Source organism: Talpa europaea (genome assembly GCF_964194135.1).
Source record: "Talpa europaea genome assembly, chromosome: 4".
Lineage (NCBI taxonomy): Eukaryota > Metazoa > Chordata > Mammalia > Eulipotyphla > Talpidae > Talpa > Talpa europaea.
Window position 1 is genome coordinate 10,249,951 of NC_140070.1, and position 22,823 is coordinate 10,272,773.

The window sequence follows — 22,823 nt, forward strand, 5'->3', positions numbered from 1 at the left end:
TACTTTTAGGACAACCACAGGGGTCAACAGAAGTGAGGAAGGTAAACAGATTTAAAAAAGATCAAAAGACTGAAATATTTTAATTTCCATTTTTTAAAAATAATTATTTGGAGTTGTTCTTCAAAAGAGGACTAAATATTAATTCTAATTTGAGGTCATGGGATTATGAACCATATTTTCATGCTATTATTTAACTGAATTACAGAGAGTTCAGAAAGAGCACACGAACAGTCAGTTACCACCTTACTTCCCAATAGCTGTGACCAGTTTTTAAATATTTAGGTGCTTTATTTGTAATCTCCCTAACTGAAATGCATTTTGCTTTTCTGGAAACTATATAAAATGTACGTGGGTTTGACATTCCTGACATTACCATACTCATCTAGGGATGATGCTGAATTGGAACTGGATTATGGTGAGAAGCATAGTTGAGACCATCAAGTCCATGTTTACAAAGAAGGATGAACTACATGGTCCTCAAAAAGCCCTACAGGGAAACCAATCATAAGAAATATTGACTCAAACAAATAAATTGCTCACTCATTAAAGTCTTCCTTGTAGACGTCATCAGGATGTGAAGGTCCTTTTGGTGTAGAAATATGTAAGGTTTGCATGTTTCCTTCACAAGCAGCCTGGAATTTGATGGAGTCTTTAATTACTCTTTAGACAACTATTGGTAAATGGTCAATTTCAGAACATTATTTTGAACAAAGATTGACAATCATATTTGGAAATTATGAATTTGGAGGATAACCTTAGAATTTTTGGAAAAAAATGCCAGCCACTTCGTATTGAAATGAAGCCTCAAGTAAATGATTTGAAAAAGTGAATCAGGGCCTCCCCCGTGGCGCAGCGGTTGAGCGCTGGGTTGCGAAGCTGCCCGCAGCCTCTGCGGCACCAGTTCGATCCCCGGCTGCTCCCCGGTCACCGGAGGAGGGTCCCACATGGTGCGCAGACCTCTCCTGCCACCCGCTGCTCCCCTCAGCAGTGTACTTCGCTCCTTCTGCCTGCTCTGCTCCCCGCTCTGGCTCTGGTGAATTCTCTCACCCTCCCGCGCTTCTGACAGTACCCAGTGCATGTATAAACAAAACAAACAAACAAACAAAAATAAATAAAACATGCCTCTATAAAAAAAAAAGAAAGAAAAAGTGAATCAAACATACATCAAACATTTATAATGCTCAGTGGCATAAACATATGTAACATTCAGAATTTAGAGATGCTTTATGCTTAAAGATCTGCAATAAATTCTGCACGCCACAGCAAAGTGACTGACATGTGGAGACTGAACCTCAGGGAGGTGGTAGACAACAAACCAGGGAAAAGGCTGTCAATCTCCCCTTCCAGGCCCACCCACCAATGCAGGTAGCTTGGAAATCACCGGTTGTACCTGTGCAATAAGCAGAGCTTCTTTAAGTTGACCTCTTGACATAAAAAAATTAACTAATTTTTTCACATCACCAATGGCTATGCAGTATGGAATGACTTCATCCTTATCTTCCTGGATTAACTGATCAGCTCTCCTAATAAAATAAAAGTGGGGTTTTTAATTACAATATACTAATTTCAAGGTTCTCATTTGGACTAAGATTTTCTGAAATCCTGTCTTCAGAGTGCATAAATTTTCAAAGTTTCAATGGGAGCAATAATACTCATAGTGTGCAGTGTGGACACAGGGGTTAGAATACTTCAGATTCCTAGAACTTAGGTTAGGGAGCCTATAGTCTGAGGGCTGGAGTCAGCCTGATGTTTAACTTATTGCTGAGAAAATAGGTGCTAGGGAACAGTCTGTATTTCAATGGCAAATATGTTAATCCCTCTGGATTTTGCATTTAGCCTTTGATTGATACTTATTTGTACAAACGAGTTGCAGCTGAAATTTTTCTAAACCACATCCCATGAAAGAAAATCTTTTCATTTTTAATGCCAGAAGCGAGGTAATTCCTTTACAGTTCCAGCACAGTGACTGGCACACAGTGAGCACACAAATAAATATTTGTCGAATGAATGAATAGAATAGAGAATAGATTTAGGCTGTGGCTTGAAAGGTGTCCCCTCAAAGATATGTTGAAGTCCTAACTCACAGTACCTGTGAATGAAAACTCACTTGGAAATAGCGTCTCTGACGTTGTCATTAGCTAAGATGGGGTTATACTGAATTAGGGTGGACCCTCAATCTAATGTGACTGGTAGTATTTGGACACAAGATGAACAGGGATAATGCCATACGCAGAGAGACAGAGGTAGGAGTGGTGTATCTACAAGTCAACGGGTGTTAAGGACTGTAGGTAAACACCAGACACTAGTGGGGAAGCAAGGAATCAATTCTTTTTTAGAGCTTTCAGTAGAAACAACCCAACACAGAACTTTATCATGTTCTAGTCTCCAGAGCTGTGAGAGAATAAATTTCTATTGTTCTAAGTCACCCAGTGTGTGGTATTTAGTAATGGCAGTTCTGGGAAACCAATACATCTCAGGAAAAAATCTTGTTTGCTTATTACATTCTAGAACAAGGGCATTAGTTAAGCTTGTCCAGTGGTAAAACTCTCCTTTGTCATAAGTACCTCCCTTACATCCACAGAAAGGAAATGGTGGGACTTCATGTCTACAAAGAGAACTTCTGAGACTCTTACAGAATCAGTGTTCCATGTACTGTTGGTAGCCCGCGGGAAGTCTAACCATCTGCATTCCAACAGCAATGGAGTAACCAGTGAGGAGATCTACTGATCTGTCATTTTCTCCATTGACAATTTGCCTTGCACTGTCTTTATCCTTTGTCAGCCAAGTGTTATAACAGTAAAATGACTTGTAACTGATTCATTTAATGTATTTTATCAGTGTATATACAATTCAGTTCTTATTTAAAACATGTGAGTTACTATTTACAACGTACCAGTAAAAAAAAAAAAAAAAGAATTCTCAAAAGCTACTATCACATTTAAATATTGTCTCTATTTTAACACATTTTGAAACATCTATTTGGACGCAGACTGTCTGCCTTACCTCTGCATTAATTTTTTCCAGTATTTCACAGAGACCCCTGGTGCAATCGACAAGGCTTTGTCCCACTAGAACAAAAGAAAGGAAGAGCAGAAGCATGTCTATTTTGGTTGTGCTAACTCTTGAGAGTTTGTAAAAATGAGCTCATATTTATAAATTTTGTAGAGTGTTTGGATTTCTAGGGAAATTTTTGTATTCTATCTCATTCATTCCAGAGTATAAATATTAATTATTTTAAATTAAGATATGTAAATTCTATTATTTAGCAAGGAAAACCCCAAACCTGGAGAGAGAAAGAAGGAAGGGAGTAGATAGGGAGGAGGGAATGAGAGAAAGAAGGAAGGATAGAGAGAAAGGATGCTTGTGTGTGCATATGTGTGTTTGTAAACAGATATTAACTAGTAGTTCAAAAAATATATTCACTCATTTCCAACACAATACCAGAGCATTTTTTCTGTATATTCTATGTTTAAAATCATTTCACTGTTATATTTAACAAATATCAATGTTATTCCCATTTTTCTTTCTCCACTCATTTTTTTAAATATTTTATTTTATATAATTCTCACATCATTTTTCATTTTTGCACAATGTATGCATTTTCATTTTGGTTATATTCCCCATACAATTGCACCCCCCCCCTTATTTTGACCCTAATCCTTCTTCTCCACCCTGTAGTGTGTCTCTGTTTGCTTGTTGATGTTGATTTTTACTTTGTATTAATTAGTCTTTTTTCTGGTCCCTTATTTAGGTTTTCCAAATTCCTGCTATGAGTGAGACCATCCAGTATTTTTCTTTTTCTTTCTGACTTATTTTGCTGAGCACGATCCCTTCTAGCTCCATCCATGTTGCTGCAAATTGCATGTGTTTATCTTTTTTGATTGCTGTCTCCACTCATTTTTAATAAATTTTATTCATTATCACTTCTTTCTCTATAGTTAATAATACCTGTCTTCATATTTTAAAAAACACACAACTATTTAAGAAGCTCTTTTGCTCAATCAAGACTAATGGTTTCTATTACTTGAAAATGTGGCTTTCACTAAATTCAAGTCTGGATTGGAACTGAGAAGATAATATTCGAAATATCACTATAGCTATAGCAATCAAAGCTGTATTTTAAATATAGATCTCCAAAGCCAGTAGAGTTCTATTGCATTTTAAAGCTCAAAACTTGCTAACTGGCCTGAAAATAATTGTTCAATGATATGAAGGTGATTTTAATACAACATTTAAAACTATGTTACCTTTTAAAAAAGGTAACTTAAATATGTTCTTAAGGGACATCTGTCTTTATTATAGTAGAGAAAAATGGAAGGAAGAAGTTGACCTGTAGATTAACTTTGAGTGTATCAAGCTTTTCAATTACAACATGTCTTGTAAATGAAAAGATGAAATGTTTCCCTAATTTCATAGTATTAATCTTACATAACTAGAAACTACTTGTAAGGAAGTGATAATGAACAACTATAAGAACATCTAAATTTACAGAGGATTTTTTTTTTTTGGAAGGGTGGGGAAAATTTTTGTGGAACTAAAATACAAATGCAGAAAAATGAAAGGGTGAGGGCCTCCCCTGGTGGGGCAGGTGGTTGAGCACAGCACTGTGAAGCTGTCCGCAGCCTCTGCAGCACTGGTTCCATCCCGGCCAGCCAGGGAGATTCCCACATGGCATGGGAGACCTCTCCTGCCACACCCGCTGCTCCCCTCAGCAGTGTGTTTCAGTCAGTCTGCCTGTACTGTTCCCCGCTCTGTCTCTGATGAATCCTGTCACCCTCCTGCGCATCTGGCCTATACCCTGGTTCTTGTATGCATGAATAAATAAATATTTACAAAAATATATGCTTATGTTAAAAATTAAAAAAAAGGGTGAAATTTTCACAAACAACATACTCATATAACCAGCACCCTACTCAAGAAACAGAAGTTTCTCCTCCCTTTTGTGCTATTTTGGTCCCTACCCGCCTCCCAAAGGTAATCACACTCCTGAATTTTGACAGCATAGATTCATCCTGACCTTTTTGAAAATTCTGTTTCTTTTTTCTTTTTTTTAATTCATTCCTCTATAAAAATCAGACTGTGTTTTAGGAGCATCCTTCACCAGATGATCCTCAGTAGACACTTTCTAGCTAGTGTGGGATTTAGTTAAGATAAATATTATTAAAAGGGGAGTTCTCTATGGCCAAATTAACCCATTAAATATTTTTTAGGAATGAAAGATTCTGGCCTAGGGCAGTGCTTCTTAAACATTAGCATGCATGAAAACAACCTGGATGATTTATAAAAGCACAGTTTCTATCCTATATGGTTTGGGGTAGACAATGCATGGCTGACACGTTTCCAGGTAATGATGATGTAGTTTGCCTGGGGATCTCTTCGATAACTACTGTACCAAGGTATACACATGATATCAGAATGGCTGAGAACTAATAAGATCTAGAAAAAGAAAATATAGCATTTACAATTCAACTCATACCAACTCATTAAATTTGCCTTCACAGCACATTTTACCTCTCCAAGTTCAACCATTAGTTCACAGTATCTCTGAATATGTCCTAATCTCAAGTGAATTTCAGCAGCTTCCTTCAGTCTTTCCTCTTTAGTGGGTACACCGATACCTCCACCAAATTTAGACATCTTGACTGTTGTTAGTTCTTGGGCTTCAGACTGATTGAAAAGAACATGAAAGTTTCTAAATGTTGTTATACAAGAGCTGGTGATAACAGATGACCCTAAAACCATGCTATAGATACATATTTTAAAAGCACCAAACACTAGTAATTAAATATTAAAAAATTACCTTTCTCTATAAAATATACCTCTTTTAACATAACATTTAATATGGGGCGGGCGGGGAGAAGACAGTGGAAGGGAGAAGCTGAATTCCATTGTCCTTAAAACTATGGAAGTTTGTGTTTTACAGAAATCCAGAAGCCAAAAGGTAGGGATAAAGTGGTAGCCGACTAGTGAGAGACATATAGAGGTCTCTAGTGAAAATTAAAATTACTGGAGCACTCCGGCTCCTATACTGTCTATAGTAACAGTTATAATCATGAGGAGATTAGATTGCAATTAAAGGAATTACTACTTCTTTATGAAAGCAATTGTTTCTTATGACCATCAAATCCACATCACTGGCTTAATTCTTTCTAGTCTCTAATAGTTAAGCATTGACAGTTCATTGCACATACACAAGGTATTTCTTCTTTCTGGTTCTAGGACTGGTTGTTATTGATACTAGATATGTTGACCCAAGTATGAGAACAGTTTTAGTAAAATATATCCCTGAACAGAGGCTCTGAGACTAAACTCAGAGCGGCTTGTCTGTCATAATCATCTGTTAGATTGGGAAAGACAGTGTTTTAAGTAGTTCCAAGTGACCTTTGAAGGATTTCATGAGATTTGTGAAACTTGTGAAAACCATTGCTACCTTAACCTGTTCTCAAAAAATTCACCTTCCTAGACTGATTTACAACAAAGATTTAATTCCACAGTCTTCACTTATTTTAACTCTATCAACCTTAATCATATACTTTTTAAAATTTTATATTTTAATAGTGAAAAGACAAAAACAATTTTTGCTTGAGGACATCATATTTGCATACTTACAGTTCTGAATTTTATCAGATGTTTCAAATGCATTATTCCTTTACAGTAGTTTTGAGGAAGTAAGCTATCATCTTGCCCTTTTATCACAGCAACTAAATTCCATAAATTGTCACTGCCACCTGGAGGCTAAAAAGTTAATACAGAATAACCAAAGATAGAATGAATTAAAACCCCACAGCATTTGCTGCTTCAAAAAATAACACAAGCGGGCCTCCCCGGTGGCGCAGCGGTTGAGCGCTGGGTTGCGAAGCTGCCCGCGGCCTCTGCAGCGCCGGTTCGATCCCCGGCTGCTCCCCGGCCACCGGAGGAGGGTCCCACATGGCGCGCAGACCTCTCCTGCCGCCCGCTGCTCCCCTCAGCAGTGTACTTTGGTCCTTCTGCCTGCTCTGCTCCCCGCTCTGGCTCTGGTGAATTCTCTCACCCTCCCGCGCTTCTGACTGTACCCAATGCATGTATAAACAAACAAACAAACAAATAAATAAATAAATACATAAATAAAAATACATGCCTCTTAAAAAAAAAAAATAACACAAGCGAGTCTAAATTTAAAATTCATAACAAACAAAATAATGATATTTTATGTCATTTATTGTTTTCGGTTTCTATTTGCTTTCTGGTACTGTGCAGATTATGTTCAAAGAGACTGACTGAATTTGAGATGATGCATGCAAATATTCATAACAGTAACAATGGTTGTAATGATTCACTTTGGTTCAGGGGCAAATGTTCATATTTAATTCCTATATACTTACCGATAAACATTCTGAAAACCATCTTAGTTTTTTCATTCGAGGATTACTAGTTAGCTTCTCTATTTCTTGTTTAATATCTCTTGACACTTTACCACACAATAGAGGAGGGGTTCCTTGTTCTATAGCATAATCTGGAGAAAAGACATAATTTGGTGAATAAAAAGATTGCTTATAAAATATTATTTTGAAATAAAATTCAGTACGTAAATATTTCCAATACCAGTGTTCCCGATAATTTCTTCCCAAGATCTGTCTGCCAGAATATTTATTTGTAAAGGAGAGATGAGAGATGTGAGTGACCATAGTCTCACTGTTGAGTCACGGGAGCAAGAGGCCATAGTGAAGGGGCGACATGGATGGCAAGTGAGACCTGATGGAAAAACACACCGATTGTAACAGAAGTAAACATTGAAAATAATATATGCATACTCTCAATTAATTGTCAGGTTAGAGAATGAAATTACAGAAATTGAAGAAAAGATTAACACTCTATATGTATTTCAATTAAAATAGTAGTATTCTGATTTTTAATTTGGTAAGTTGTTTTAAAGTATATATAAATATTTATACTATGTCATTTTTTTAAACCTTCTAACCACTTACATTTTGCTGTGATCCAAATTTTATAAACATTATGACTGAACAAAAAAGGCAACTGACTTGATTTCCTGAAGCCCTGATTGGCAGTACGTGTGCCCACCCTCCCATGCGTCAGTCAGTCCAGGGGACACAGTCCTGCTCCCAAGTTTTTCTTGGGATTGTCAGAGTTTAAGTAATTTTTATATGTGCCCCACAAAACTTCTCCAAGATTGGGGTTATGAAGCCATGTTTTAAATGACTGAAAGGTTCTCTCTTGGCTGCAACTAATACAAGAATGTAATAAATTATTTAGCATTTCTAGAAATATGACAAAAAATTGACTAGTGTTAGAAAGCAAATGATATTGCATGAAAATGCTGAAATTATATTTCAGTTGGTCAAACAGAAAACATAGTGTAACATCAATGGGCATAGTTATCTGTGAATTAATAGATGGGTGGTTGGGAGTTCTAATTAGAAGATGAAAAAGGAATTGGGGGTCTCAATTTAGAATGTCCAAAAATAGGATTCTCTCTAACACACACAGTCACATACTAACTCAAGGAATGGCCATTAGTGTAAAGCATATGGAAACAAATGGCTAGTAATAGGGTTACTTTCTCTAAAGAATCATTTTGCATTCTTAATGCATCTACTTACTCTCATCAAGGTTTGGGTAGGCAAAGGAGAATAAAGGCATGTGAAAAAGGTAAGAAATCTGATTTTCCATACTCAACTCAATTATATTAAAAACAGTATGTTAAAAAACAAAACATTGTCCTAAATATTCAAAATAAAGGAATTGTATATATTATATATGTATATATGTACACATCTATATATTATATATGTATATACCACTTTATTACTGATTTCCTATTTTACAACTTACCTCTTTTTTTAATAATAAATTTTATTTTTATACAATTGCAACCCCATACAATCGCAACCCCCCCATTCTGACCCCCATCCCTCCCCTCCCACCCCCCACCCCCAAAAAGTGTCTCTGGTTCATAGTTTTTTGTTGATTTTGATTTTCACTTTGTTATAGTTATTCATTTTCCTGGTCCCTTATTTAAATTTTCTAGATTCCTTCTATGAGTGAGACCATCCGGTATTTTTCTGTTTCTTTTTGGCTTATTTCGCTGAGCATGATCCCTTCCAGCGCCATCCATGTTGCTGCAAATTGCATGTGTTTATCTTTTTTGAATGCTGAGTAATATTCCATGGTATATATGTACCACATCTTCTTGATCCAGTCATCTATTTTTGGGCATTTGGGCTGTTTCCAAAGCTTAGCTATTGTAAATAGTGCTGCTATAAACATAGGGGTGCAGGTGCTCTTTGGAATTGATGTTTCTGTGTCCTTTGGGTAAATACCTAGGAATGGAATTGCTGGATCATATGGAAGCTCTATGTTTAGTAGGTCCAGAAATCTCCACACAGCTCTCCATAGTGGTTGGACCAGTTTGCACTCCCACCAACAGTGTAGAAGAGTTCCTTTTTCTCCACAACCTCGCCAACATTTGTTGTTGCTAGTTTTTTTAATATGTGCCATTCTCACTGGTATTTTACGACTTACCTCTTAAGTGACAGTAAGGGAATGGAGAAAAATTCAAACCATATACGTACATGTATGCCTGTGTGTGTGTGTGTGTGTGTACAGAAATAAAATACAGCTGCAAAGACAGAGAAAGATCCTGCAGTACTAACAATATTTATCGCCTGATAATTTCTGATGACATTTTCTATGGCCTTCTTTGTATGATGACATCTCAATAATAAACACATATTGTTTTTAAGGAGAAAAATATTGTTTGAAAATGAAACAAGAACTCCTCAAAAATATTGCATTGCTCAGAATGGATAAGTATTGTTAATAGCAAGATAACAAATAGATGAAAAACATTTTACCATATACATCTGCACCATGGTCGTATACAGTATCCAAACAAATTCCTTCTCGAGTGTCCCATACTTTTATAGTGTAGTCCCAGCTGCCAGATATTAGCAAATATGGAATCTCAGTATTCCACATTAAGCCCCTCACTGGTGCAGTGTGTCCACTGAGAATATTTATGCAGGCATCTTGAGTATAATCCCAGATTCGAACAGAACTGAAAACAGATTATGCACATAACAACATTCAGATTTTAATTTATCTAAAGCATTAACATTATTAATGGAGCACCAAGATTAGTTCTTTTTTTTAATAATTTTTTTTATAGAGGCATTTTTTAAATTTATTTATTTGTTTGCTTGTTTTGTTTATACAAGCACTGGGTACAGTCAGAAGCGCGGGTGGGTGAGAGGATTCACCAGAGCCAGAGGGGGGAGCAGAGCAGGCAGAAGGACCAAAGTACACTGCTGAGGGGAGCAGCGGGCGGCAGGAGAGGTCTGCGTGCCATGTGGGACCCTCCTCCAGTGGCCGGGGAGCAGCCGGGGATCGAACTGGCGCTGCAGAGGTCGCCGGCAGCTTCGCAACCCAGCCCTCAACCGCTGCGCCACCGGGGAGGCCCAAGATTAGTTCTTAATATATTGTTAGTTCTAGATATATTGAAGAAAGATTTTGTTTCAAGACATAAGATTCTCTTCTTTAAAGCAGATGAAAATGAGTATTTAATTTACTTAGATTTATCTTATTCCAATGTATTTTTTACTTGTTTTACTATTCATTTACTACGGATACTAAACTGATACTAAACTATTTAACAGTTCATATGTGAAAATTTTTTTCTTAAGATGAGACACAAAAGGTCAAAAGAAAATATGACTAATAAAGATACACTAATTTGACTACTTGATTATTTGTAAATTATGAAAATTTTAGATGTGTGATGATGGATATTATATGAAAAATGAACTCATGTTCATGCATTTATCAATATAGTAATCATCCCTTCTATTCTTGTCAATAAAATAAGTTGTTTAGTGTGGAATCATCCTCTAATTGGAATGATGACATTGAATCTGATTGCATAAATTACAAATGACAGTGAAATAAAATTTGAATTCAAAATTAACTTTGTCCAATTTTGCTGAAAAATTCTCAGTAAACCTTTAGCCACAGATTTGTATCAACTTGACAATATCAAATATGAACACTTCCAGGTTACATTATGCTATAAAAGAGACATATTTATATATATTTTTTTTCCTTTAAACATATATCTCTTTTTGCTTTATGTAAAAGACTTCTTTCTTTTTTTCTACCATATCCTAGCATAGGACAATGTATCCAAACAATCAAAAGCCTGATATTTTTGGTGCTAATTTCATATATATATGCTAATTTTCATATATATATGAAATATATACTAGCATTTAAATTAATTTAAGCTTGATCATTTTCATAAAAAAGAATATATTGATTTGTATCAAATATCATCATGGGGGAGCTGAAACAGGTGTGTTTGTTTTTATTAATTAGATGAGATAAACTTTAAGCTTTGTAGAGCTAACGTATGTTTGCTTTTTTTTTTTTTTTTGGTCATACATATCAAGAGCTTTGATATGACACGCTGTACATTGGGAAAGTCTGAGATTTCAAGGCTAAAAGCACAGTATTTGTGAATTCTGCCATGAGTACACAAGCAATTAATAGTTTCCCTACAATTCTGTTTTTTACTGAAAGGTGCTAGATAACCTTAGTTAGATGCACCTGTCATCTATATGATTATGAAAGGGACCAAATTCAACTTTCATTCCATTTTAGTCAGTAAAATGCTTAATGGTATCTTTTTGACAAATATTTCTTAGATTATATATTTTTTCATGTAGAATAGAATTTAGATGCCATAGTCTATGTTGTAAGACTGGAATAATCTCATAAATAAACTCATTCACCTTCACGTGATAACCTTATTAAAAGCAACATTTCAATTAATAATCCACAAAAAAATCACAATTGTATTTCATTTTAAATATGTATTTATGGCAAAATTTCAAGATAAAAATATTTATTCAACACAAAGTCTATGGTTACTAATTACTAGTACTTTTACCTACATAAACTAAAATTTTTCTTAACTAAGTTTATCTTGTATTTAAACAGTTGCCAAATTATATTATGTAAATCCATTTTTAATATAAAATAAAGATAAGATTACAGTTATTTTCACAAACCCAGAAAATCATTAAATAACTATTTTAAAAAAATCTTCTCCTCATACTGAAAATGATGATCTCCTTTTATTCCATTTTAATATATAAATAGTTTAGCTGTAAAGAAGTAGAAAGCAAGACCATGATGATAATATAAACATGGCAACATTTTACATTTGGTTGATGCAAGTAGGACCTTGGTTAGCTGCTACTTGTTAAGGATATATTTACACATAGAAGTTGGATCATATAAATATGTACATTTCTGGAAAATTATTAGTTTATAATTTTAAGAACTGGAAAATCAGTGTCCACAACTACATACCCATCATCAGAACCACTGCAAAGAATTCCTTCCCTCAGAGGAGACCATCTGACATGGAACACTTTTGCCGTGTGCCCACTGAAAACTTTCAGCGGTTGATCAGAACTGGTGGCCACATAATAGACACGGACGTTTTTGTCTTCACAGCCAGTGGCTATCATGTCTCTGTAACATTGCCAATAGTGCAGTAAAATATGAAAAATAGTCCAGACTCACAACTTCTTTAATATTCTCAGAACTTTATATTTTACAACTTTTGGGTCTTAAGAAAAGCCCCCAATGGTGACTGATAATATCTGCTTACTGGCTGGTAGCAAATTTATTAATTACTACATGTCCTGACCACTTGGTAAATTGTTTCGTGGTGTGGGTACAAATCCCAACGCTGCCCCTTGAAGTGGCTGACAAGCATCTGACATTCATAATCCTGGCTTCCCAGTTCTCTTTGATGACTGTCCCAAATGTAAATGCTTAACTGTTTGAGGTAACTAAGGAGGCCCTGGAAATAAAATAAATGTGTGGATGTAATCTGTTAGTGATCTTTGTTCATTTTTCTCAAGAGGGTGAAATAAGTGAAGCAATTATTTGTACCCTGGTGGTCATACTGGAACATCATTTGGAAAAGAATTATGAGTATATGAAGCACACCTGCCAGGACAGTCTCCCTAAGGAACATTTATTTAAACAATCACATAAACAGTACTCACACCCTAAGGTATAAAGGAAAAGCGATACACTTTGGAATGAAATGTCAAATGTCAAAACGTTCCCCAGACTTCAAATTACTGATTTTTGTCACATGGGTCACCTGGGTCACAATACTTATATTTATTTAAGCCCACATGCAGAAATGAACCAATTGGTAAAATGGCATGCCAGTCTCTAAATGTGCAGATTACATCTTCCCAAAGCCCACTGAGAAGTGGGCCAGTTACTATATGTGAGAATATACATTTTGCATAATGCAAATATTTACATATATACATTTTGTATACATGTGTATATACATAGGGGGAAATGAAATGAAATAATAATCATTCAAAGAATTCATACACAGACAGCAATTATAAATTCAGAAACACTTTATGAATAAAATAAGTACATGGTGATTTTTCGCTTATCTTCTAAAATGTTAAGTGGAATATTAATACAATAATCAGAACATTTTAAAAATAGTATTTTAAAGGAAAAATGAAATTTATTAAGTATACTTGGCTGCAAACATAATAGGTACAGAGGACTTCCAATATCACTGTTTTAAAAAACTTTTTAGCCAACTAGTCATTTTATTTTTTTTTAAACTTTTTTTTTTAAGATTGATTGATTGATTGATTGATTGATTGATTTATACAAGCACTGGGTACAGTCAGAAGCACGGGGGGGGGTGAGAGAATTCACCAGAGCCAGAGCGGGGAGCAGAGCAGGCAGAAGGACCGAAGTACACTGCTGAGGGGAGCAGCGGGCGGCAGGAGAGGTCTGCGCACCATGTGGGACCCTCCTCTGGTGGCCGGGGAGCAGCCAGGGATCGAACCAGTGCTGCAGAGGCCGCGGGCAGCTTTGCAGCCCAGCGCTCAACCGCTGTGCCACCAGGGAGGCCCCCAACTAGTCATTTTACATTGATATCTAATTTTTATTTCAACTGGCCATATACTTATTAACAAAAATAAGAATGTGGAACTGTTCTGTTGGTCAGATATAAGGTGATTCATGAAAGCGTTGGGGTGAAAATGAGCTGACCAGTCCAAGAAATGAAAGCCAACGTAGCTAACTGCAAAGAAGGGGAAGAAAGCTTGCAATGAGATTAATAATACAGAGGAACGAGATTATAATAGGGCTTGCTAAAACTACATTTTATCCTGTTCAATGGGAAACCATTGAAGGGTTTAAGCAGTACAGAACTCTCATCTGTTTTTAAATATTCATTTTGACTGCTACACAGAGAAGTGGAGTGGGGAAACAGGAAGTGATAGAGGGTATGAATTCTGGAATTGATTTAGAAAGTCTTTTCGGAAGTCCAAAAACAAATTAAAGCCATTGGTTTAGGAGGTGTGGGTGGGAAAAAAATGAAAGAATATTTAGGTGGAGAACATAACAAATTGATGACTGGACTGGAAACAGAAATTGAGAGATGGTGTAAAATATGGCATAAAAGAAGAGGCCAAGGGCTCTGGCTTTAGCAGATTTTGTTGTTAGCATTATCTGCCACCAAGCTGGTGAATACTGGGGGATGAGCTGGTCATGAGCTCATTTTGCTTATAACTGCTAACTGTGTTGTAAATTCTGCATTAACTGAAAGAAATATATAGAGCCACCATTTTGTACAATATGTGATTGACTCAGAACAAAAGTATAATAAAGTTTTAATCTGTATGTTTTGTTGTATATATTTTAATTTGTATAATTTCCACATGTAGTATAGAAAAGTATAAGCTAACTCACATTGTTTTCACAGTATCTTCGCAAAGTTTGAGTTTTTAAAAATAATTTATATCCAATCAAGGAGACGTTTCAAACCTAAGATTCTTGGGATTACAATGAGTTAGAGGACCATTGTTAATGGAAGTTTGACTTGGCTTTATTTTAAAATCTAGCTGATATTTACATGATAAATACCAGGCTCTTCAGCAAGATTGACCTTCCAAAACCACCCACAGAAGTTCAGCATCCTGAGATGTCACCCATGTTGAGATATTGGCATTAGTTGGGGTTGGGGGGTGGAATGGACAATACCATTGCATAGATTCCTAAAAGTATTCAAAGAAAAGGTCACATTTCTATGCTAGAAGTCACTCACAGATTGGGCTTATGTCTATTGTTCATAAGCTAGCTGTATGCTTTTTCTAAAGCATTAGAAAGTTGTTTTGAAAGCAGGAAATCAATACTTTTAAATCAAGTAAATACCTTCTGGAATAAGAACAGACAGCTGAAATAAATAAGCAATGACAAGGGTAGGCAAGGGAATATTATCTAAAAGGAGTGATGAGTATTACCTAGGAGAATAACATTAAGCTTTATGTTTATCTAAAATCTCCAAAATGGAATTATGACTTATTTCCAAAAACAATACTCACTTGTTGTTTTGGCTCCAATCACAACCAAAAACCGCAGCTGGATGTTTGTATTTGTGTATCATTTTACCATCAATTGTTCGAATAATACTGAAATCAATTATGTAAGTAGGAAAAGAGAAAAAATCTAGATATGTTATCCAAGGAAACAAAGCCAGAATTATATAATTCAAATGTAAGTATTTGAGGATAGAGACTCTGTCTGAAAAGCACAGGGAAAATTTAGAAGCAAAGTAATATCAACTATTATGAACATATTTACTCACATAATATTAATTATGGCAATTCCTTCAAATCAATTTAAGAGTAACATTTTGATTTAGGAATTATTTCTTTAGATTATTTTTTGATTGAGGGAAAATGTCATTTCAATCATGTATTTTAAAACAATGATATAACTCACATGCACTCGATTTTCAGCTTCAAAATTTAGCAGTTCAAAATTTATATCAAAAACAACATATTTATAATAGTATATGCATGTCACATCAGATTCAAGGCATTCACCATATTCTCCAGAAACCTCTTCTCAAAAAGACCCTATACACTTTAACTAAAAAAAATAAAAGCTCTAATACCTACTATATTATTACCAAAATGTAAGGGCTATTGATTCCATTAGGGAAAAAAAAGCTATGAATAAATTACCAGATTTCAATTGTCTTTGCAAAGGATCCTCTTTAAACCTCATGAGGCCCATCAAAACGGCTCAGTAAGTGGTGTTAACCTATTCCTACAAATGTTTGGTCATTGACCATGGTATTTATCAAATAAACAGTGTCCTAAAAAGGCATGGTAAATTTAATTATGTAATAAAAAATACTAAGGTACATCTTGCATCTTTTGGTGTCTATCAATTAGTAAATGGTTCTTTTTAAGGCTAAAAGTCATTACTATTGCTACTTTTAAAAATTTTAACTTCCTGGTAAAAAGATTTTTGGTTTCCATAACTACTGTCTTTTCCACTAAGAAGAGAGGAAATGAGAAAATTGGGCTGGATATGGCAAAAACTAACAGGAGACAAACATTATTATGTTCTCAACAACCTTGAGTGTCTGTACCACTTGCCAAACATGACCATACCCATACCTACAAAGTATCAACTGATTAAAAACACTTTTCAATCCAAAAGTAATATGCTTGCATTTCATGTATTTACTTGAAAATCTATCTTTTCTCTGGGAACTAGCAGAATTAAGAAAAAACATATTTTTGAAACAGGTTCAAAAAAGTTAACTTCTCGCAAAAGTCATTTCTCACACGTGTTTCCTTATTCCTCCTTGCAAAAGCTTTTTATCCTTTTATAAATAATAGTATCTACAAACCTGTGAACAAGTGTCTAGGGTACTTGATATCTCTTGAATCACTTGTAAAATGAATGCCATCCTCTCAAAAATGTGATGAGAATTATTTAAACTCTTTGTGAGGTACTGTAAGTTTCTTTGAAGCAATTGAGTCTTTTAGTTATAACTCAGGTGGTATTCAGAGAGAAACTACTGATTTATATATTTTTAAACAATGCTACATTCTTACATATATCAAAGCAATATAGCATATGCATATGTGGGATGAATAAAATTTATGGTAGTTGGTAGAGTTGTACAAATAAAATCTCATCAAATATTTTAATGTATATGCTGACAGGATATAATTAGTACTAGCAAATGTATCTTTTCTAGACAGTGTAATTTAATTCCAAAGCACTTACCAGAAACCATCACCACTGCAGGTTGCTATTCTTTTGGAATCTTTATGACTCCAGGCAATGCAGAATATTCCATTTTTTCCATGCTTCAAAAAATGCAAAATACCTATCAATAAGAAATAATTCACCCCTTTTTTCTCTTTATTTACTACTAAGGATTACTTTTTTTATTAGGAACTTAGTCTAATTAGGTGATGCAAACAGGACACTTGTCAGTAGCAGAAAGCTGACTATACACTTTAGGCATATTGCACTGTCACATTTAAGAAACAAACCATTGCTGTAAGGCATAAATTGGGTATTTTTTTGTGTGTGTGGACACAGGTAGAGTCAGAATCTGCTTATTCAATTATGTTTAGAATTAATCTCTGCTTAATGCTTCTTCCTATAAAATACCAGTCTAGAATAACTATAAAGTGTAAGAAATACTGCAAGCAATTATTATTGATCTCCATTAAATTCATATAAATTTCGAAGTTCTATATCTATAAAAACAAAGGAGAACAGATCTAAGATTACTCTTATAATAAACCACTGTATATTTATCTGCATTCTTCCACTAGGGAAGAATAACTATATATACTCATGGCTGGTAAAATGAGACTTTTCAAGAACACAAGGAATATATTATATATAGGGATGTAATTCATCAACCGTGTCAATTTAATAAAGGCTGCAATCAATCTATTTCCAAATGGTAATTAAACACATTTCAAATTTGTATAGTGCTGCCATTAAGAGGAGTCTATCATGACTTATTATCCTGAGTTTTAAGGCTGTTTGATTACAGGTGTCTGTTGTTTGCTGTTTTTAACTTATTGGGAGTCAAAGTAGGTAGGTTTATAAAGATAGAGGCAGGCATGGAAGTAGACCCTATACTCATTCCATTTATAGAGTAGAAGCTTTCTGTCATTTTTCGTTTATTTCCACGAAAAGTGCACTATTTTTCCCACTTACTTTTATCTTAGCTATAAGCAATTTTGCTATCGGGTTAAGTATGCTATTCAATGTGTGAGAAGACATGAATGAACATGACCTCCATGCTAGGCTACGAGGTTGCTGGAATCAAGATTGTTCTAGGGTTAACCAGCAGATATTTAGGTCACAGTATGTGGTAAAATAAATCAACTGATTTGACACCTGTGGCTAAATTTTTGAATCTAGGTCTAAAGTTTCTTTTTCAGGTTCATTTACTCTTATATCACTCTTTATTATGGAATAAATATTGTTCCAGTGGGGGAGGGCAGAGGGCAGGTTGGAGACACTATTGACTTGAGAATATTTTGCTATGGAGAGAAAGGAAAAGATGTAACTTTGTCAAAGTTTCTTCTTTGAGAGAAAAACTGCTTGCTGATGGTTGGTAAAGTTTCTCCACTATTCTGTATTTGCTGTATTACTTCAGTACTTCCCAGAAAATCAAGGGTGTCTGATCCTCACAGGGATAATGATCTTTTATATAAATGGTTTCAAAGTCTCAAACACACAATTTTCAAAATAAGTCATACACTTAACAGACTTCAACAGTAATCACTTGAAATGAATGGAATATCAAGACAGAGAGTGGAGACAGTCCTAGATCCTGCTCATATTTTCCCTCTATTCATATCCAACACGTCATAATGAAGTCATACATATTTCTCCTATGTTAATGGGACATAGTGAAATATGGGATGATGATTTAATTCCAAGCAGAAGTAAAAGTAAAATCTGTAACATGACAGTTAGGATAAGGGGAGGATTTAGGGTTTATTACGTTAGCAGGATTTGAGAACTTGGAGGAAATCGAAGATATTATATATCCAACTTTACCATCCTCTAGGCAAAGAAGCAGGTCAAAGAAATAAAATTTTTCTGCAGAGGTCAAGAGCTAATTAGTAACAGATTTTGAACTTGTTCTGAATTTAGTCTTCTTTCCGCTATTATAAGTTTACCTCTACAATTTTGTGGAGGATGATTCAAAATTCCTTTGAATCTCTAATGCATATTTGGGTGATATTCTATGTATTAGACTCAGCTACATTTTTCATAATTCATTTTATCATGTGAATGTCTTCTTGAATTTTCTTTTAACTGAGAGAACATAATGCCACCTTCTAACGAGCTATTAATGGAGAAAAGCACTAAAAACTAAGGAACAGTTTAAGATACTATGTTACTCAGCTAGCAGTAATAAATACATCTTACCTCATTAAATCGTTGTACCATTTTGCCTTTTTTAACATCCCAAATAAAAGCACCATTTCGGGAAGTTGCTCCAGCAATACAATTTAAGTCACCTTGGGAAACAATTTGTTGGACATTATCTCTGATGTTTGTCACAAATGTATTCCTTTAAAATATATTATTTTCAATAAAGTAAGACTTGATATTTACTAAGTAGTTCTTTAATTTTTTTTATAATGGAATTATCAAATGTATGCCAATACGAGTCAAATGTATCATAAGTTTTAACCATTATTAACCCATGGCCAATTGTGTTTTGCTACAGTTTTTACTTGATTTCTTTGGAGCAAATCTCTGACATGTCATTTCATCAATAAATACTTCAGTATGGTGTTTAAAAGACAGGGACTCTTGAATTTTCCTAACTATACTATCACAATCATGAACATAAAAATTATTGATAATTCTTCACTATTCACATACTGACATATCCAAATCAGTGTGCACATTTGTCTGACCATCCAGTATTTTTTTTAATCATTAAGAAAATAACTGTGTAAGTAATTCAGTCTTTATCAAAAATACAAACAGTGCTTTTAGTTTTGAAAATAAAAATATCTGAAATCAAACTGCTGCTAAATTAGTGCATGATCAAGGACTTAATGTTTTTTGAAAGACAAGTAAGAGTCTTTCTTCATTAGAAGAAAGGAGCAGGCATCATCTGTTACCAAAGAATAAAAACTTGGAGGAATTATACTGTAATACATAATTATAACAGCTGAAAAAGAAGTCTTCACCATATTTCAATTTTTTTTCATTCTCCTCCCCTGTGAGGTTCTTGTTTATAGGGAGCAGTTTCCATATCACTTGCCTTTTTTTTCCCTTTTCCATGGTACCCACTTTACAGAGGACATCATGCAATTATTTATGTCCTACTCCCATCTTTGCCAATTTTTGTGAATTTTTAAAATTGCAGCCATACTTACCTAAAAATCATGACTCAACAGTAAAACATGGCAAGAATGAAAGACTATCCATTTTCCAACATTTTTACTTGTTTGAGTCAAATTCTCAATGACTGAAATCATGTTTTATGTAAGATTAGGCCTCTTGTGCTACGATTTAAGTTTCAGGTTTGAGATTTACATACATCTAGCAGGAGGACAAACGTCAGCTGGTAGCTGCGAAATGCTACTTCATGCACAGGCAGGTGCTAGTCCTACGATGCCTAACCAGGGGGACCTGCTGTGAAGATGTTTATTGCTGTGATAGAGGGAACACAGGTTTGAAAGTCAAAATGACAACTGTTCAAATTTTAACTGGCCCACTACTGACCATGTATATGATCTGGAGAAGTTACTTCACCTCTCCAAACTCAAGCCCTCCTTAATAAAAGTTGGCTATCACATCAAAAATAAAATAGAAATGGAAGGGCAGGTTAAGAGAATTAATTAGGACCTTCTGTACCTCACTTCTTAATTAAAGAAGGAACATTCTTTATCATTTAATTTGGTTGCCACAATGGCACTATGTTCTGCTTAAAAGAACAACTGTTCTTAAAAGCTGTAGGTAAAAGCTTTGTTTATATCATCTCATGGCGGCGCAGCGGTTGAGCACTGGCCTGTGAAGCTGCCAGCAGCCTCTGTAGGGCCGGTTCGTACCTGGTCACCGGTGAGGGTCCCACATGGCGTGCAGACCTCTCCTGCCCCACCCACTGCTCCCCTCAGCAGTGTATTTCGTCAGTCTGCCTGTTCTGTTCCCCGCTCTGGCTCAGGTGAATCCTCTCACCCTCCCGCGCTTCTGACTGTACCCAGTGCTTGTATAAATAAATAAATAAATCTTTTAAAAAAAATAAAAGGGATACACAAAGCACTAGTTCTTAACCTTTATGTGCTCTGAAAATCTGATTATTATGAAATTCTGTGCTAAGTACAGGCACATAAACACTTAGGCTAAAAATTATGCATAAACTTCCAAGAGTGTCCCAAATATTCTGAAAATATCTAAAATCCTTGAGGTCCCATAACTTCTAGGTTAACAATTTTTGCCTTTGAGAAGATAAGCTATAAAAAGCTATAATGTGTTTTATATTAATATGTTACTATTAGGACAAACAAGAGAAGCATTTTTACTATTAAGGGAACAATTCATTTGATGTATGAACATAGTCATTATAGGGAATTGATGTTTTGGGAAAAAATATCAGAAGTTTCATAGAACATTTCTTCTCTCCTTTTTGCATAGCAAAGGTATAACATCTTTCTCAGATCAAAGAAAATTCCTTATTATAAAGGTTCTTCAGTATTATAAAAATGGAATTTATATAGAATTACTGCTCCTTGATATATAATCATTCATATGTATACATAGCTCTATGAAAAATATGTATTATAGTTTTTAGAAAATAAACTTTTATATTTATAAATTTGATTCACATGAAAAAAATTCAGGTAAACTTCTGTCATGTAAAAATATACCTTCCAAGGCATACCTATGCAAGTGCAGACAAAATTAGATAAGTTCATCACAATTTACTGAGGCTTTTTTATATGACCATGTTATATAGAAGGACCAGAAATCAAAGCGCCTATACAGGTAGTCTATTCTAAAACTCTATAAAAATGGAACCAACAAATATGTTGGTATAAATTTGCCTCTACAATCATTTGGAAATAGATGACATTTAGAGGAAGAAGGTAATTCAAATAGAAATAAAATTTTACAAAGTCATTTAATTGTATACCAAATGTTAACTCCAGGCACTTCTTACCTGGAGCCCAAGAAAGGGAATAAATAACTCCTTCATTCCCTGGGGATGTGTGCACTGCTGTCAATGTGTTTATATCCCAGACCTTTATAGTGCCATCAAATGAAGCTGTTGCTAAAATATTGGGATCGTCAGGTTTGAATTTGCAGTCAAAGATTGTTTCCACGTGTCCCTAGGAATACAAAGCAATGAAATCACAACCCGAGGAAAATACAGGTTGATAATAAATCATTGTACATGATCAATTCAACACATGTACCATAGTTTTCTAAAAGTAAAGCAAAAATAAAGAGACAAGCAAAAACAAACAAACAAAAAAAAACGCAAAACAAAATTTGAGTCACTACCATGATTAAAAGTTCTTGGTACTGTTACCACTATTTATTTTATACAGGACTAGATTTTATTCAACCACATTTCCTCAGGATCAGCAACTGAATACCTACATGTTCACAACATTCTTTTTTTTTTTTTAAGATTTATTTATTTATACAAGAGCCAGGGTACAGGCCAGATGTGCAAGAGGGTGAAAGGATTCACCAGAGACAGAGTGGGGAACAGAAGAGGCAGACTGATGAAATACACTGCTGAGGGAAGCAGCGGGCAAGACAGGAGAGATCCGCCGCGCCATGTGGGACTCTCGCCAGCCAGCAGGGATCGGCCAGCCAGGATAGAACCGGCACTGCAGAGGCTGTGGACAGCTTCACAGCATGGTGCTTAACCACCTGCACCACCAGGGGAGGCCCACAAC

At 35.1% G+C, this 22,823-nt stretch overlaps 1 protein-coding gene across 3 annotated transcripts in view; it reads right to left on the reverse strand.

The window, feature by feature from the left end:
- Positions 1-22,823, reverse strand: part of WDR17 (WD repeat domain 17) — a gene marked incomplete at both ends in the record, with an annotated part of 62,078 nt that overhangs the window by 13,219 nt on the left and 26,036 nt on the right. For all 3 annotated transcript variants that reach the window (XM_084231538.1, XM_084231537.1, XM_084231536.1), the window contains 13 exons: positions 541-632; positions 1,391-1,523; positions 3,004-3,068; positions 5,512-5,667; positions 6,610-6,735; positions 7,362-7,492; positions 7,582-7,731; positions 9,855-10,057; positions 12,370-12,534; positions 15,441-15,527; positions 17,146-17,228; positions 19,327-19,418; positions 22,076-22,244. In XM_084231538.1, coding sequence (XP_084087664.1) covers positions 541-632; positions 1,391-1,523; positions 3,004-3,068; positions 5,512-5,667; positions 6,610-6,735; positions 7,362-7,492; positions 7,582-7,731; positions 9,855-10,057; positions 12,370-12,534; positions 15,441-15,527; positions 17,146-17,228; positions 19,327-19,418; positions 22,076-22,244 — 1,652 coding nt within the window. The remainder of the gene's footprint in view (positions 1-540; positions 633-1,390; positions 1,524-3,003; positions 3,069-5,511; positions 5,668-6,609; positions 6,736-7,361; positions 7,493-7,581; positions 7,732-9,854; positions 10,058-12,369; positions 12,535-15,440; positions 15,528-17,145; positions 17,229-19,326; positions 19,419-22,075; positions 22,245-22,823) is intronic.